General features: G+C 48.4%; 1 protein-coding gene across 6 annotated transcripts in view; it reads left to right on the top strand.

Annotated features, from left to right (window-relative positions):
• LOC140905753 (uncharacterized) overlaps positions 1 to 18757 on the top strand; it is a 172666-nt gene extending 153909 nt beyond the window's left edge. For all 6 annotated transcript variants that reach the window (XM_078851235.1, XM_078851233.1, XM_078851232.1 and 3 more), the window contains 2 exons: positions 10427 to 12481; positions 18100 to 18757. In XM_078851235.1, coding sequence (XP_078707361.1) covers positions 10427 to 12481; positions 18100 to 18629 — 2585 coding nt within the window. In that variant the 3' untranslated portion in view covers positions 18630 to 18757. The remainder of the gene's footprint in view (positions 1 to 10426; positions 12482 to 18099) is intronic.
• Positions 18758 to 19013: the final 256 nt, after the last annotated feature.

The following is a 19013-nucleotide window of genomic DNA, read 5'->3' as shown; positions in this document are numbered from 1 at the left end:
ATCCAGCCCACAGGCATAAAGGTCTCACCCTGGCTTCCAGCAGCCTCGTTATCCCTGCAGGGTGACCCCACCAGCCCTTCCAGTCCCAAGCATCCCCAAATCCGCCTACCCCGAGTTCTTCACTACCAGACCTGGGGACTTTTCCACTCTGGTTCCTCACCCCAAAGGCCTGAAGCCAGCCCCCCAGTTCTCAGTTCACTTTGGGACACACTCCACATTGTTTGCACACTAGAGACCCATCATTTGTCTCTCCTGGGTTGTACAATGCGAGGTGCTGGGGGTTAGTCTTGTCTGGCTGGGGAGGCAGCTCCTCCCTTCCTGGCTGGCCACCACCCTACTGGGAGCGGGAGATGAAGCTTTAGGAACCAGCTCCAGACTCTACATACACGATACATAAATCCCTAACCACAGTCTGGATCCATCTCGCACAGTGATCAGTGAGTAGAGAACATCACAGGCTTTCAGAAAAGAGCTCACTCAACATTATTATACACAATAGCATTGTACACAATCCTTTGAATCCATTGCTTGTTCTTAGGGGTTCGGACCCCCTGTTCTGCCCTTGGGGTGTCTGGACCCCGTGACACATGGCAAAGGGGGCAGCATTTGAACCTAGATTTTAGTGGGGCAGTAGCTCCACGACAGTCAAGGTTGAAACTCTCCTCCTGTGTAGCAGTCTAAAATCCCCCTGCACACTCAACTGCCTTGAAAATTGCTGTGATACCAACAGGTTTTTGCACATAGGTGGGGAGGGGGGGTGCTTAACTTCATCAGTCTCAGCTGATGACACCTGTCAGGATAGACCTCAACCAGAGGAGCATCCCTGAGGGAACCGGGACCCAGAATAAAACAGAGATTTATTTGTCAAAATCAGCGCTATGAACAGCCCCCCGAAACGAAGTGGAAGTGAGGTTGAGGCTGTGGAACAGACGTCCAATAGGAATAGTGGGGGCAGACGGACTAGTTTTAAGAAGGAGTTTGGTAAGTTTAGGAACGGGACGATATGACGGGGCTGCCTACGGTATCAGAGGACTGGACTCAACCCAGGAGGTTCCTTCCAGTCCTATGTTCTATTGTTCCCGAAACAAACCACAGCTTAATAATACCAACTAATTATACTTCTCTGAATGCTCATATATAAGGCTATGATTTAGTCATGGGTATTTTTAGTAAAGGCCACAGACTGGTCAAGGGCAATAAAAAAAAGTCACGGCCAATGATCTGTCCGTGACTTTACTAAAAATGCCCCTCACTAAATCTTAGGTGCTGGGGGAGGAGGGGTGCTCCAGGGGAGGCTCTGCTGGGGGGGGGTGCTCCGACAGTCACTGCTGCTCCTGGGGGGGTGGCGGCCAGTAGCCCCACCGCCGCTGCTGCTCCTCCAGGCGGGGGGGGAACCCGGGGCCCCACCGCTGCTGCTCCTGGACTGCTGCTCCGTGGCAGGGCCCGGGATCAGTTGTCTGGGGCCGCCGAAGCAGTGGCCAGAGTGGCTGGCCCCGGGGTCACCCAGGTGCTGGGGCAGCCCCAGGGTCAGCTGCACCAGCCGCTGCAGCTGCAGAAGTCATGGAGGTCCTGGAAAGTCATGGACTCTGTGACTTCCAGGACCTCCATGAAAGACTCACAGACTTACTCATATATAAGCTAACAATCACATTTTCATACTGCTAAGTATAAATCAGTGACAATTCCTAATACTAGGCAAATAATTTCCTAAATCATTTGCAAAAAGAAAAGGAGTTCTTGTGGCACCTTAGAGACTAACCAATTTATTTGAGCATGAGCTTTCGTGAGCTACAGCTCACTTCATCGGATGCATACCGTGGAAATTGGCAGTTTCCACGGTATGCATCCGATGAAGTGAGCTGTAGCTCACGAAAGCTCATGCTCAAATAAATTGGTTAGTCTCTAAGGTGCCACAAGTACTCCTTTTCTTTTTGCGAATACAGAGTAACACGGCTGTTACTCTGAAACTAAATCGTTTGAAATCTCTCAGCTACAATTGTGGGGTACGGCATTTTGGAAAGAGGGCACAGCTGTCCCGTGCGCATGCTAGGAGTATGGCTTATGTAGTGCGCAGCTACTAGTGTGCGTCAACTCAGTGCCAACGTACCCCCATGTGGACAAGGCCTGAGTTCATACATTCGCTGAGATTAAACTTTAAAACAACCCTCTGTAGGGCACATATCAAGAGGAGGCTGGTGTGATGGATTCTGGGGTAAACGTGTAACAGGAAGACAGTTGGTGGGTGGCTTGCGGTTCTGTAAGTATAGGTAAGAGACATGAAATGGAGCCGTTCCCTTTAACGCTCCTCTGGGAATGGTCTCGGAGAGGGAGATTTCCTTATGCTATATCTATTGGCAGATGTTCCTGCTCTATTCCACGGTGCAAGGCCTGCAAGGTGTACGATTTTATTTAGACTTTAAAGTAGGGGTGGGCAAACTTTTTGGCCTGAGGGCCACATCGGGGAATACAAATTGTATGGCGAGCCATGAATGCACACAAAATTGGGGTTGGGGTGCGGGAGGGGGGTGTCCCTTCTCTGGCTCATATGTGTGGAGCAGCCCCCGACCATTGAAGCAGGGCCACGCGGCCGCTTCTGAGAGTCGTGTGGTGCGGCCCCCGACGCCCCAGCTCGAGCAGCCCCCAACCCGGCACCCCAGCTGGAGCGCCAGAGCGGAGCAAGCCCCAGACCCTGCTCCCCAGCGGGAGCTCATGGGCCAGCTTAAAACGGCTCGACCTGCGGGCCATAGTTTGCTCACCCCTGCTTCATAGGCATACTCTGGCTTGCGTTAAGTAAGAGCTGTCGCCTCTCTTCTTAACCATTGGGCAGCAGGTATTTATGGCTCCCTGGCTGCAATTTAGCCCCCTATCAGGACATCCAGCTTGCTGGCATGTCACAGCGTTCTTTCAATACGTCTGGGATCTTACATGAGAGCAGCAAAATACAACAGTTGTTTTGCTTTGTGGCTTACATCTCTCTAAATTGCATCAAATTATAACTATTTCCCATTCTTCCTAAAAGGAACAATTACTTTGAAATGTAAAATTTAGAATTCATAATCTGAGGCGAGAAAAGGGAGAGGTAAATCTCTGAGTGACTTTCTTCCTCTCCTGTCCCCTGTGGAGACTAGAAGATCCATCATTCTTTTAAAACCAAGGCAACGTTCGGAAAAAGCTTTGAAGACTGAAGCCAGTGACTCGATTCTAAATCTGCTTCCCAGAAACTTAAGTGTAACCCCAGTTCTTTCTTGCAGGTCAGACAGAGGAGAGAGCATCTGGGTGTGTAACAATGGCCGGATCAGATGACACCATTGCGATGCCGGCTCTGGGCCGCCCTTTCCAGCTGGGGATGCTGTACGACTGCCGCAAGGACTCCCTCATCCCAGGTAATTGTCACCCGGGGGCAGCCCGGGGCCCAACTTAGCGTTTCAGAAAAAAGAAGCATTTGGCACCTGTTTCTTTTAGGAACATTTGGGTTTGGGATTTGAGTTGGGGAAAAAACAAAGGGCATCCAAACCTGCCCGGGTACTGTCCTGCTGACCCTCCTTACAGCACTGGCTGCACTAGGAGAAAGGAGAAACTTTCCATCCACTCCCCTGCCACTGCGATATCTCTGCAGCCCCACCCGCATGGCAGTCGGCCTAGGAAAGGGGGACAGTGCCCCCGAGCTGGCTCATCCCCCCATTTCCACATGGGACAGGTGAGGTCCTGGTGAGAAGGGTCCTCTCTACACACAGATCTTCAGGGCATGAGGGGACCCATTAGAAGGAAAAACTTCAGCTATTCACACACATCACTGTGACCCATATGAACTGTCCCCCGCTCCCGGAAAAGGCCTGGCATCGCTGTGGACAGCTCAGTGAAAACACCCACTCTGTGTCCAGTGGCAGGCCAAGCCGTGAACAGGGTGCTCGGGTGCCTGAGGAACGGGATGGAAAATGCCATCAGAGCTATTCCAATGGCATTATACAGGTAACCCTTCTGCCAGGGGACATTGACAGCAACCAGGGCCGGATTCAATATCCAGGGGTTCCCTTAGAATCATAGAATCATAGAATATCAGGGTTGGAAGGGACCCCAGAAGGTCATCTAGTCCAACCCCCTGCTCGAAGGAGGACCAATCCCCAGTTAAATCAGTACAACACAGAACCGGTACAAGCTCCCACCCAATAACCCGGGACAATTACACACACCCCTGGGCGCCTCGAAGAGGCTGTCCTACCCCCCTCCCACGCACAGAGCCTGAGTGCAAAAAAGAAACTTTGAATGAAAGGAGGGAAGTCACCGGACATTAAGTTGGGATCACGCTGCAAGCAGGATTCATAACCCTAAAACCGTGAGCAACCCCCCACCCCAGAGTGCGCTGGGCAGGGTCTTTTGCCTCAGGTTCTTGAGTTCTACAACCAAAAGTTCCTTCAACGGGTCTGTCCCTTCTCCCCCACCCCACCCCACCCCACTCACAGTGGCTGTCCTTGGTCAGTGAGGACCCAGACTTCAGAGGTGCAACAGCTCACTTCGAGAGTGCTAATTAGCTCTATCTTTAAACAGTAGCAAGGGGCTAGTTAAACCATGCCTATGATTCTTAGGCAGAACCCACACTTCCCAGCAGGGACACCTGCCCCCCACCCCTTCTTACTTTCACAGGGCTCTGGCATCCGAAACTCCTGCTTAGCCAATTCAGTTCAGTTGAGGGTGACCCCCTCAAACAGGACAGGCTAAGCACAGATCTGCTGCCCTTTACTCCTACAATCAGGATAACAACATTTCATTACCCCTGCATTCAATACAAGTTCAGAGTAGCAGCCGTGTTAGTCTGTATTCGCAAAAAGAAAAGGAGGACTTGTGGCACCTTAGAGACTAACCAATTTATATGAGCATGAGCTTTCGTGAGCTATAGAAGTGAGCTGTAGCTCACGAAAGCTTATGCTCATTCAATACAAAGTGATTTCTAACCCAACACCAGCCAGAGCTGATCACTTTGGCAACACAGCTCTGTCTGCTGGATACCTTGGCAGAGGGGGTGTGTTCATGTGAATACAGTCTTGTCCTGAAGCCTTTCCCCCTCCCCAGCTAGCTGGCAGGGGAGAGCTCATTCAAACCCTGCTTACATATAAATCAATGGGCCACCCTCCCCTGCAATGTGTGTTCAGTGCTGGCCATCCCATCACAAAGAGGATATAACAGAAACCGGGGGGGTTTGGACAGTGATGATGAGAATAACTAGAGGCCTGGGGAGAATTTCACAGGAAGAGAGATTGACAAAACAAAATATTTCATATGGAGAGAAGAATAAGGGGAAATTGCTACAGGGATACAGAAGAATGAATGGGTTAGAGAAGGTAAATACGCAGGAGCTATTTACTCTTTCATAGTACAAGAACAAGGGGACACTATGAAATTAAAATACACCTAATTTAAACAACAAAAGGACATACATTTTAAAGCAACGTGATTAGCATGACGAACTCTCTGCCCCTAGATATCACTGAATCACAGAAATGTAGGGCTGGACGGATCTTTGAGAGGTCATCTAGTCCAGCTACCTGTGCTGAGGCAGGAATAAGTGCACCTTGACCACCTTTGACAGGTGTTTGTCTAACTTGTTCTTCAAAACCTCCAGTGACGGGGATTCCACAACCTCCCTTGGAAGCCTGTTCCAGAGCTTCACTACTCCCATAGTTAGAAAGTTTTCCTATTATCTAACTTAAATCTCCCTTGCTGCAGATTAAGCCAATTACTTTTTGTCCTCCCTTCAGCAGATGTGGAGAACAATTGATCACTGTCATCTTTATAACAGCCCTTAACATATTTGAAGACTGTTATCAGGTTCCCTCTCAGTCTGCTTTTCTTAAGACTAAACATACCTGTTTTTTTAACCTATCCTCAAAGGTCATGTTTTCTAAACCATTTATCATTTTTGTTGCTCTCCTCTGGACTCTCCAATTTGTCCACATCTTTACTGAAGTGTGACACCCAAAACTGGACACAATACTCCAGCAGAAGCCTCACCAGTGCCAAGAAGAATCATAGAATCATAGAATATCAGGGTTGGAAGGGACCCCAGAAGGTCATCTAGTCCAACCCCCTGCTCAAAGCAGGACCAATTCCCAGTTAAATCATCCCAGCCAGGGCTTTGTCAAGAGCGGGACAACTACATCCCGTGTCTTACTCCTGTTAACACACCCCAGAATGGCATTAGCCTTTTGCATAACTGGATCCCATTGTGGGCTCCTATCACTTTGTGATCCACTATAACCCCAGTTCTCTTTTTGCAGTACTACTGCCTAGCCAGTATTCCCCGTCTTGTATTTGTGCATTTGATTTTTCCCTCCTAAGTGTAGTACTTTGCATTTGTCTTTGTTGAATTTCATCTTTATAAACTGGAGAATTGATCTGAAATCAACAAGGTCATTTTGAATTTTAATCCTGTCCTGCAAAGTGCTTGCAGCTTGGTGTCATCTGGTAATTGTATCAGTGTGCTCTCCACCCCATTATCCAAGTCATGGATCAAAATACTGATTAGCACCAGACTCAGGACAGACTCCTGCAGGACCCCACTACCTACATCCTCCTAGTTTGACAGCAAACCATTGATAACTACTCTCTGAGCACAGCCTTTCATCGAGTTACCCACCTACCTTATAGCAATTTCATCGATACCGCATTTCTCTAGTTTCTTATGGGAATGTCACGTGGGACTGTGTCAAAATCCGTATTAAAATCAAGATCTATCATGTCTCCTGCTTCTCCCCCTAAACACTAGGCCAGCAACCCTGTCAAAGAAGGCAGTTCGGTTGGTTTGGCATGATTGGTTCCTGACAAATCCATGTTGGCTATTACTTATTACCCTGTTATCTTCTAGGTGCTTACAAACTGATTGTTTAATAGCTTGTTCCAGTATCTTTCCAGGGTTGAAGGTAGGCTGACTGTTCTATAATTCCCCAGGTCCTCTTTGTTTCCCTTTTTAAAGATAGGTACCATATTTGCTTTTCTCCTGTCCTCTGGGACCGTACCCATCCTCCATGAGTTCTCAAAGATAATCACTAACAGATCCAAGATCTGCTTCAGCTAGTTCCTTAAGGTGAATTTAGTCAAGCCCTGCTGACTTGAATACATCTAATGATCTAAATATTCTTTAAGCTGTTCATTTGCTATTCTGTGTTGTGTGCCTTCCCCCTTATTATTAATTCTAATTGTATTAAGCACCTGGTCACAATTTACTGTTTTAGAGAAGATTGAAACAAAGTAGGCATTAAACACTTCTGTGTTCTTGATGTCATTAGCTTTCCTTCCACACTAAATAGTGGACCTACACTTTTCATCGTCTTTCTTTTGCTCCTAATATATTTTTACAAACCCTCTTCTTACGGCCTTTTATGTCCCTTGCTAGGTGTAACTCATGTTGTCCCTTAGCCTTTCTGAGTTAGTCCCTGTCTGCTTATACTATTCTTTTGTACTCCTCCTTAGCAATTCATCCATGTTCCCACTTTTTGTAGGGTTTCTTTTTGATTTTCAGGTTACTGAAGAGCTCCTGATGAAGCCATATTGTCCTCCTGCTATTTTTCTTATCTTACCTTCAAATCAGAATAGTTTGCAGCTGTGCCTTTAATACCGTCTCTTTTACGAACTGTCAGCTCTCCTGAACTCCTCTTTTTCCTTAGATTTTCTTCCCAGGAACGTTACTGAAGAGTTCTCTGAGTCTAATGAAGTCTGTTTATTCCTTTGAAGTCCATTGTCTTATTCTCTCTTTTCACTCTTCCCTTTCCTTAAAATAATAAAATCTATCATTTTATGAACACTGTCACCCAAATTGCCTTTTACTTTCAGATTTGCAACCAATTTCCTCCCTTTTAGTCAGAATCAAGTCTAAAATGGCTGCCCCCTTGTTACTTCCTCCATCTTCTCAAACAAGAAGTTGTCCCTAACACATTCCAAGAACTTACTGGACACTTTGTGTTTTGTGGGATTACTTTTACAACAGATGTCTGGGTAGTTGAAGTCCCCTATTACTACCAGGTCTTGTGGTACGGATATTTCTGTTATTTGCTCTAGAAATGCCTCATGCGTCTCTTCCTCCGGATTTGATGGTCTATAGAAGACCCCTACCATAACATCACCCCTGTTTTCCCCTGACCACTTTTATCTGTACCCATAGAATTTTAACTGGGTCAGCCTCTTACCTCCTGGACCACAGCATAAGTGTCTATACTCTTGATGTATAGTACAACCCCGCCTCCCTTTTTTGCTTACCTTTCCATCCTGAACATGCTATGCACCAATATTCTAGTCATGAGATTTATCGAACCAAATCTCAGTGATGCCAATTAAATACTAAATTAGCTTATGTACTAAGACTTCCAGCTCTTCCTGTCTATTCCCCATACAACTTGCCTTTTTGTATAGACAAGATATTTAGCAGATTCCCCCTCTGTTATCCCGCTTGTTGCTCCTATGACCCGAATGTAAATTTTCCATTCCACCTCCCACTCACCCCAGCAACATCTAGCCCTCTGTGAAGGTCACTTTTTTGATACTTACCTGTCATCTTTTGTCACCTGCCCCTTTGATCCTAATTTAAAGCCCTCCTCACTAGGTTGGCAAGTCAGTGCTCGAAGATGCTCCCCCGCTTCTTGGTCAGGTGTACTCCATCTCTTCCCAGCAGATTTCCTTCCTGAAACAGCCTCCCGTGACTTAGGAACCCAAAGTCCACCATTTGACACCACCCGCACAGCCATGCATCATCTCCAGGATGTGTGCGTCCCTGCCCGGGCCCTTAACCTCAACCAGGAGGATGGACAAGAACACAACATGCGCCCGTGACTCCTTCACCCTCACTCCCAGAGCCCAGGAGTCACTGCGCAGGGTCAGGCTGGCAGTATCATTAGTGCCCACGTAGATGCGTAGTGTGCGGCAGCAGCCAGATGGTTGGACGAGCCTTGGCAACCTTTCCAGAACACCTGGGGTGAGGGCTCCAGGCAGGCAGCACACCTCCTGGGACGTCAGGTCAGCTCAGCAGATGGAGGCTTCCATCCCTCTCTGCAGGGAGCTCTGACCACTACCACCCTACGTCCCCTCCTGGTGGGTGTGGTGGCCGTGAGCCTCCCAGTCTTGGGAGCAGGTGACTCCTCTTCCTCAGCCACTGGAGTCTGCTCCTCTCCTCCTGTGGCCAGTACAGCGTGCCAGTTCGTGACCTCGATGGATGGCGGGCCGGGGTGGGGAGTGGAGCACAGCCTGCTGTCTAAGGTGGCCAGCAGCCAGTCTCCTTTCTGCAGAGCATCCGGGTCTTCTTCCTCTTCTGGTGCCTCTGTCGTCATCCCTAGTCAGCTAGCGTCCTCCATCCCGGATGTCTCCACGTCCATCCTGGTGATGAAGTCCTCACGCTCCTGGATGCTACACAGATGAGCCACCTCCTCCCGCAGCTCTCTTACTGGCTACCTGAGGGACTCCACCAACAGACACCTCTCACACCAGCTGGTTCCCCCTTCCTGGCTGTTTTCAGCAGGGACATGCAGGCTGCATTCCCTGCAAGTGAAGATGAGGATCTGGGTAGAAGCCTCCAGTCAGGATGTCCGTCTGGCCAGGGCCCCACAGGTGCAGGCAGATGAAGAGCGAGCAGTGGTGTTGGCAGTGCAGCATTGCACGTTCTTCCTTGTGCAGTGCCTTCAAGTTAAAGAAAAACCCTACCTCCCTGCCTGCCTTCACTGGCAAACTCAGCCGGCTAACTCCCTTCATCTCCCAGCTGCCTTCGTCTCACCTCCATGTCCTGAGGCCAGGATTAGACATTGAGAGGGACTGGAAGTTTATATGGGTAACAAGAATACGGGGATTATAACAATGAAAAGAAAGTTTAGAAAGGGATATAAAACCTTATACTTAAGATTTAAGCCAATCTCCAACTATTAGAGATCAATGAGACCTCCACGAGGGCAGATTTTCCAACAATATAGTAGGGTTTCTTGCCTCTTCCTGTGAAGGATCTGGTGCTGGCTACTCTCAGAGACAGAATACTGGGCTAGATGGATCACGGATCAGGTCAACCATGGCAATTCCTAGCTTCTTAAATCAAAGAAACCAGATGTTTCTAATGGAAGTGACATTTCAATCATAACTATAGCACTTGCTACCTGGGACAGTGTACTCCTGAGGGGGGAGTGAACTCAGTCATTCTGAAGGGGGATTTATTAAAAAAAAAAATCAGAAAAGATCACATCTTCCAAAGTCCTCTAAGAAGCCGGGGGCAAGGGAAGGTTGTTAGGGGTGGAGTTCAGCCTTGACTTGGCACGTTTGTATGTTACCAGGTCAGTTTATGTGATGTCCGTCACTGGTTATTTTTCAATCTCAGAAACGAGACACAATTAAAACATGGATACACTCTGTGTCCTGTGCATCTATCAGTTACGTTACCATGTGTCTGTCTCTACTATTTCAGGGATCACGCTGTGGGGCCTGGAACAGCTTCGCAAGGATGTAAACACAAAACCACAACCCAAGACTGAATTTGAGATCATCGCATCCGACACCATTGAAGACAAGGCCAGTGCCCTCGATGTCACAGCCTCGCTGAAGGCCAGTTTCCTGGGGGGGCTGGTTGAAGTAAGTGGATCTGCCAAATACTTAAATGACACCAAAAAATCCAAACAACAGGCCAGAGTTACTCTCCAGTACTCTGCCACAACAAAGTTTGAGCAACTAACTATGAACCATTTAGGAACAGAGAATGTCTCTTATCCTGCTGTATTTGACCAAGGCACCGCCACCCATGTGGTCACGGCTGTGCTGTACGGGGCTCAGGCTTTCTTCGTGTTTGATCGGGAAGTTTCTTCTTCTGAGAATGTACGTGAGATAGAGGGAAAGCTCCAGATTGCAATTAAAAAGATACCCATGTTTTCCATAGAAGGGGAAGGAGCTGTCAAAATGGATGAAAAGGAAAAATTAAATGCTGCAAAATTTAACTGCAAGTTCCATGGTGATTTTGCTCTTGAGAGAAATCCAACTAATTTCCAAGATGCCATGCAAATATACTCCACCCTCCCCAAGCTGCTGGGTGACAGCGGGGAAAAGGCCGTACCAGTGAGAGTCTGGCTGTACCCGCTGACCAAGCTGGATTCCAGAGCTGCTCAGCTGGTGCGTGAGATCAGCTTAACACTGATTTCTGATGCTCAGACTGCTATGGAGGAACTGGCAGAAGTAAACATGCAATGCAATGACATGGTGAAGAGTCCGATTGCCACAAGCTTCCCCGAAATCAAGCTGAAAATCCAGCAGTTCAGAGATCTGTGTAAGCAACACAGACAGACTTTCCAGAAACAGCTAGCAGGACTCTTACCGTTAATCCGTGGAGGTGGAAAAGAGGAAGGGGCTCTGGTGGATATTTTATCATGTAAAAACCAGTCACCGTTCAATACTCAGAGACTCAGTGAATTTCTGGGTACAAAGGAGAAAGAGATGAATTATGTGAATTCCTACCTTAAGATCCTAAGCAATGTAAAAGTGGTGTCCTCTCAGAGTAAACTAGATGAAATAGTACTCGACCCTGAGCTTGACTTTATCGTCTCCTTTACATTCACCTCACTGCATGAAGAGGAGCCATATTTATCAGATTTAAAACAGTGGCTTCAGACCCAGTATATAAAGGAAACTCATGATCCTGCAGCAGCCAGTTCTGTCGCTGAGAAACCAAAATCCAAAGTGTGGTTTGAGGGAAAAGAAATATATAAAAAAGCTCGAAAATCTGCAAAGTCCCTTTCACATTTTGTCAGTGTCAACAAATCTAACGGGAAGATTCGGTTCATTGTGTCCTCTGTTCCAGACAAGGACAATCCAGGCACTTCCATTTACCTGTATGAGGAGGGAGAGCTGATCAGCACCAACTTTGAGCCTCCATCAAAGCCTCTTCCTCCCCTGATTGATGGAATCAAACATGACCGTGTGCAGCTCAAGTTTAACCCAGCAGCCTATGGAAGGGCTGAGATATCCGGCTATCGGGCAGAGTACAGAATTGTAGGACAGGAGAACTGGACGGCTGTGAATGTAAATAACACGCAAGAGACATTCACAGTAACAGGGCTACATGCAAACACCGAGTACCAGTTCCGATACGCTGCAGTGAGCAAACCAGGGCTCAGCGAGAGCAGCGATGTGAGTAATCCTGTGAAGACTCTCCCTCTTACCAGCCCGCCTGGGAAGCCCGTAACAGTTATTGTAGATTCATCTGCCATCGCCCTCACCTGGGAGAGTCCAAGTGTCACTGGAGATGGAGTCAGAATAAGGGAGTATAAGGTGGAATATAAAGAGGAGGCAGGAGATACAAGTCAGGAGGGGAAAGACAAATGGCTGGAACGAAGGACAGAAAAGAGAACCGAGTTCTATAGCATTGATGGACTGAGTCCTGAGACACCCTACAGATTCCGGGTTTCGGCTGTGTGTGAGGATGGGGCTGTGAGTGACCCAAGCGAAGAGACTTGCATCTCAACCCTAAAGAAAGGTAATATTTAAATATATTTGCATTTCTATACTTCTTCCCACCCCAAACACAGGACTTTGGAGTAGTTCATTCAGGTAAAACTATATTTATCTTTGGAAGAAAAATTGAGATGTCCCAAGTGTGTAATGTAGGCGTGACTTCAGAATAAAACTATTTCTTGCAATTTAATATTTGAACTGAAGTAATGCATACAGGGCCCAACCCAACCACCGGGATCTGCTGGGGACTGTACAAATGATACTGGGCTGCCAGGTCTGGTCAAGTTAAGGTACCAACCAGCTTCCTGTGAAAATCTTCACTCTTCTAAGTGCTCTAAAATTGTCATGGTTACATGGATTGCCTTGAAATTTGATGTGCCTCAGGGGGCACTGGCTAGGGTCAGTGATCCAAATCTGAGATCATTTGAGGGAGCAACATTCAGAGCATTATTGGACAGGTAGTACTGCTCATGAACTAAGGGGATCATACTGAGCATGTGTGGACAGAGGAGCCAAGAGACTCTGGAGGTGGAGAGCTTCCACTGTAGCTGGACAGAATCATAGAATTATAGAATATCAGGGTTGGAAGGGACCCCAGAAGGTCATCTAGTCCAACCCCCTGCTCAAAGCAGGACCAATCCCCAATTAAATCATCCCAGCCAGGGCTTTGTCAAGCCTGACCTTAAAAACTTCTAAGGAAGGAGATTCTACCACCTCCCTAGGTAACGCATTCCAGTGTTTCACCACCCTCCTAGTGAAAAAGTTTTTCCTAATATCCAACCTAAACCTCCCCCACTGCAACTTGAGACCATTACTCCTTGTCCTGTCCTCTTCTACCACTGAGAATAGTCTAGAACCATCCTCTTTGGAACCCCCTTTCAGGTAGTTGAAAGCAGCTATCAAATCCCCCCTCATTCTTCTCTTCTGAAGACTAAACAATCCCCGTTCCCTCAGCCTCTCCTCATAACTCATGTGTTCCAGACCCCTAATCATTTTTGTTGCCCTTCGCTGGACTCTCTCCAATTTATCCACATCCTTCTTGCAGTGTGGGGCCCAAAACTGGACACAGTACTCCAGATGAGGCCTCACCAATGTCGAATAGAGGGGGACGATCACGTCCCTCGATCTGCTCGCTATGCCCCTACTTATACATCCCAAAATGCCATTGGCCTTCTTGGCAACAAGGGCACAGTGCTGACTCATATCCAGCTTCTCGTCCACTGTCACCCCTAGGTGCTTTTCCGCAGAACTGCTGCCTAGCCATTCGGTCCCTAGTCTGTAGCTGTGCATTGGGTTCTTCCGTCCTAAGTGCAGGACCCTGCACTTATCCTTGTTGAACCTCATCAGATTTCTTTTGGCCCAATCCTCCAATTTGTCTAGGGCCCTCTGTATCCTATCCCTGCCCTCCAGCGTATCTACCACTCCTCCCAGTTTAGTATCATCCGCAAATTTGCTGAGAGTGCAATCCACACCATCCTCCAGATCATTTATGAAGATCTTGAACAAAACCGGCCCCAGGACCGACCCCTGGGGCACTCCACTTGACACCGGCTGCCAACTAGACATGGAGCCATTGATCACTACCCGTTGAGCCCGACAAACTAGCCAACTTTCTACCCACCTTACAGTGCATTCATCCAGCCCATACTTCTTTAACTTGCTGACAAGAATACTGTGGGAGACCGTGTCAAAAGTTTTGCTAAAGTCAAGAAACAATACATCCACTGCTTTCTCTTCATCCACAGAACCAGTAATCTCATCATAGAAGGCGATTAGATTAGTCAGGCATGACCTTCCCTTGGTGAATCCATGCGGACTGTTCCTGATCACTTTCCTCTCATGTAAGTGCTTCAGGATTGATTCTTTGAGGACCTGCTCCATGATTTTTCCGGGGACTGAGGTGAGGCTGACTGGCCTGTAGTTCCCAGGATCCTCCTTCTTCCCTTTTTTAAAGATTGGCACTACATTAGCCTTTTTCCAGTCATCTGGGACGTCCCCCGTTCGCCACGAGTTTTCAAAGATAATGGCCAATGGCTCTGCAATCACAGCCGCCAATTCCTTTAGCACTCTCGGATGCAACTCATCCGGCCCCATGGACTTGTGCACGTCCAGCTTTTCTAAATAGTCTCTAACCACCTCTTTCTCCACAGAGGGCTGGCCATCTATTCCCCATGTTGTGATGCCCAGCGCAGCAGTCTGGGAGCTGACCTTGGGCTCTGTAGATAGGGCAATTTCCTGCAATATCACTGAAAGATCTTATTGTACTAACTGTATGTACTGCTGTGGGCCAGGATTGTGTATAACCTCTCTAGTGAGGAGATGTGATGGATGTAAGACATGGCGGTTCAAAAGGCTGTATTGAAAATGTGCCAGACAAGTATGGACTTTTGGGACAATAAATATTAAGCGGATTTCCTGGGGAGTCCCTAGGGCGAGGTTAATGCAAATTACTTACCTCTGGTCAATGCAAAAATCCAGCCTTTTGAAGTTACACTCTGAGGGGAGGGTTTTTTCTGTTGATTACCTGTTACAGAAGGCGAAGATCAAAGGCCAGAGTTGGATAAAGATATGGCTGATCTGCCCAGCCATTGCTCTGGTTCTGGATCTAAACTTCAAACCCTGGGAAATATCCAGATGTGGGGTTTGAAGGACTAAAACCTTCTAGAGCTGTAGATTGGAGTTGGGGGGACAGGGAAATCTCAGGTCAGCTTTCGAGCTTTATTGTTTTAATATTTATTCTCTGTCATGCTTTTATCTAAAAGAAGAAACGTGGTTGCTTAGAAGGAGCTGTGTGGAAACATATAGCTGTGGGCAATACACTGCTTGTTGTCTTCAGAGAGAAAGCAAAGCGTAGGCCCTGGCCTGTTTAGGCAGTCTGGCTTGCTGGGGATATCCCGGGGTGAGGCGGGGAGCTGTGCAGCCTTAAAAGCCCAAGTCAGGCGGGAGTGAGACGTGGATCTCTGCCCATGAGAGGTGATGGCTGGGAGTCCAAAACCTTTAAGAGGGTGCCTGGAAGAACTGTGAAGGGTGAATACAGAAGCAGTTACCCTGAAACTGTGATGAACTCAAGGGGATAAGAAGCAAGCCTTTGATCCTGAGTCCACCCAGCCAATGTCAAGCCCACCTAGGGCAGAAATCTGGAAAAAGCTCAAAGGCAAAAGGCATGTTGCTAAATCTGCCCATTGGTTTTAAAAAAAAATATTTATTATTATTATTTTGGGAAATGTATAACGCTTCCCGGGGGTGCCCAGGATTGTGAGGCACCTCGCTGCCACCTGCCCTTAGCATGGGGTCGTCTTGTCTGTGCCTGCCATGGGTCAGCTCCCTGATACCACCAGCTGCAGGGCAACACAAGCACTCCCCGTTCAGCTTGTGCGGGCTCCACTGTCCCTCACACGGGTTAGCGATAGCCACACTCCAACCCCCCAGTCCTCCGAGCATCCCCCAGCGTGTCCAGCCCCTGATAATCAGGACACTCACAGAATTACCAGACCCACTGTTCCCAGAACACACCAGCCTATTAGTTAGACCTTAGAACACAGTTCCACTTAACACATGGCGCTTAGATTTGTTTATACAGAAATCATGTATACGTGTATTTAACATGGAGCACAGACTGAAATGAAGCCAGCAGAAATACCGGAGACTAAGGTTATATAGCAACTAAAATCTTCACACACATCCTAGAGCCTCAACTTAACTAACAAGATGCCTCTTGTCTAATAAGGTCCTGCTCACCCAAAGACCTTCTCACGGCACGTTTCAATCCCGAAGGCCGAGACCTTCCTTTCCTAAGACCAAGCCCTTTGTCAGCTTGTCTTCCCAGATGAAGGATGCCTGGGCATCCGTCTGTATCCACAGATATATTAGACCAGTCCTTTGTTCTTCACCTGAAAACAGGGTTCCACCCCCTTCCCCCACCCCAGCTGTTCACCTCTTCCTGTTAATGTCTTCTCCTGAAGTCCCCACAATTTCTTCATTAGCATTTGACTCCGTATGCAAATACACTGTCATTGTGAGAGACAGTTCACCATAGTCAGCCAGGGTGATACGTGTCTCCTGCCTCCTGTCTGGTGGAACTGCCTTCAGGCATCTACCTCTGGGTGATCTGCCTTTAACTTCAAGGACACGATTGCCAACATACACACCCCTCTCCTTACACATTATCCGCACACACATCCCGCAATGATTACAATGACCAGCGTGACACAGGCTTTCTGTAGAGACTTACGTGACACTCTTTGGTGAACTAGAATGTAAATACCCGTCCCAGGGGATCCCTGTAAACTTCGTGTACCCCTGGACCCTCTGCCAGTTGGCACCAAGAGTCCCCTGGGTCACAGAATATCCTCAAAGTATTTTGTGGGGGGGAAATTGGACACATGAATGTTTGCTTGGAGGGGCGAGATTGGAGCAGGGGATGGGGGAGAGCATTTGGGGTTCAGCAAGGGTAGAGGACGTTATGGGGAGGTGGATAAATGGGGTAGGGGGGAGGGCATGCATATGATCTTTACAAGGCCAGAATGGCCGCTCTCTCCTACTAGCAACATTTCTCCTTTTGTTAAAAAAACTCAGAAATTAAATGTCAGAAACGTCATTAGCCCAGAGCTGAGGCTGCCTGGCAATAACTCGCGCCTTCCAGAACGTCAAGTGCAGCAAAACTCAAACTTGTGAAAACCAGGAAATACAGAGCTAAGGGACATGCCTTAACACACAACCTTAACTCTGCCCACTCAAGCCATGCCTCAGTACACCCATGACATACTCAGGCTCTGCCTTTGCACTGTACTGAGCAGGAGCTCCCTACGCCTGCCCTACGCTCGATCTCAGCCCACGCCACAGAAAGAACACCACAGCTGCTAAATCTTGCAACTCCTTTTACAGTCAGCTCACCCTAATGCACACGATGCCAACTGACACCCTGCTTTCCCTGACCCTGCATTAAACTCACCTTCCACACTCATCGCCCAGCCCCCCCATGGCAAGAGGAGCCCTGTGCCTCACGAGGGACACCAGCCTGCCCAGCGCAGCACTGAAACGAGGCATCCTGGTTCTCCCAAGGTAGACAGGCACCTCTTTCCTTTGATCACCCACACAGGGGCCAGGGAGAGAGGGGGACACACACACACACACACACGCAGAGGGCCACAGTCACCCAGATCACCTCCTATCCCAATCACAGATCTTCCAAGATGGTTCAATTTATTCCTCCACCCTTCAGTACAGCAGCACCTACCACAGGGATTACAGCTGCAGTGCATGCAGATAATTCCCAGAGGCCATTGCCAGCTCCAGAGGGCAGAGTTAAGGTTGCGAAGGTGTTTACCTGAACTCGCTATGTCCCGGCATTCACAAGATTCAGTTTTGCTGAACTGACTTTCTTGAGGGGTGCAAGGTCTCACCAGGCATCTTAACGCTGCGTTAGTGAAGTATTTTTGCCATGTTATCTCTCTCTCTGTGTCGATAGTTAGCTGTATAGAGAGCAGCACCGACTGGCATACATATATGTTACACAGTATTGTTCCGAAGTGGGTGAGTGCAGGGGGGAAGATTCTGAGGCTCAGGTCTGGCCCAGCCGATCCTTTCGCTCTGTCATTGACCCATGTGTGCCGATAACGCTCTGATTCTGTCTCTCCCCAGCGAATGTGACTCTGGATCCAGACACGGCACATCCTGAGCTCGTCCTGTCTGATGATCGAAGAACCGTGAGCCGGGGACATGAGAGCCAGACGTTGCCTTACAAACCGGAGAGATTTCGTTATTTGCTGAGTGTGGTGGGCTCTGAGGGCTTCACCTCGGGGAAACATTCCTGGCAGGTGAAGGTGGAGAGAGGAGTAGCCGGAGACTGGGCTGTGGGGGTAGCTAGACAGTCTGTGCTGAGGAAGGAAGAGGTTGGCTTTACCCCCGAGAATGGGGTCTGGGTGGTGCAGAAATGGGGCAATGCCAGAGACTATCGGGCTCAAACCTCGCCTGTCACCCGCCTGTCCTTGAGTAGAGAACCCAGCAGGATCCGGGTCTCTCTGGACTATGAAGGGGGGTTGGTGGCATTTAATTATGCTGATGATCTGGCCCCGATCTTCACTTTCCCACAGGCTTCTTTCAATGGGGAGAAAATCTTCCCTTTCTTCTGGGTCTGGGGTGGAGGATTCCAGCTGAGCATCCATCCCTGAGACTCAGGGTAGCCCGGGGCCCTGTCAGTACCATACAGAGCAGGCTAGACCCATCTCACAGTCCTGCAGTGACTGCCCAGTCTGCTTGTTCTCATGCTGTATGGTTCTGTAGGATTATATCCGTGAACAGGGTCAGAGAAAGGTGGGGGGCAGAGGGGTGGGGAGAGGAAAGAAAAAGTACCTCCAGGGAGTGGGAAGGAGGGAATGGGAGAGGGGAACTTTGGCGGGGGGACTGGAGAGGGATAGAGGATGGATAACACTGTGAATAGCTAGACGCGGGAGGGTCAGCTACCTTGCAAAGTACACAGATCTTGAAATGAGTTTGCAGCAGTGAGGGTTTAGTACTTCTCCTTGTGGAGTCAGTGGGGGCTTGTCTACATGTCT

Source organism: Lepidochelys kempii, chromosome 2 (genome assembly GCF_965140285.1).
Source record: "Lepidochelys kempii isolate rLepKem1 chromosome 2, rLepKem1.hap1, whole genome shotgun sequence".
Lineage (NCBI taxonomy): Eukaryota > Metazoa > Chordata > Testudines > Cheloniidae > Lepidochelys > Lepidochelys kempii.
The sequence above is the reverse complement of the archived record's forward strand: the minus strand, read 5'-3'. Positions and strand labels throughout refer to the sequence as shown.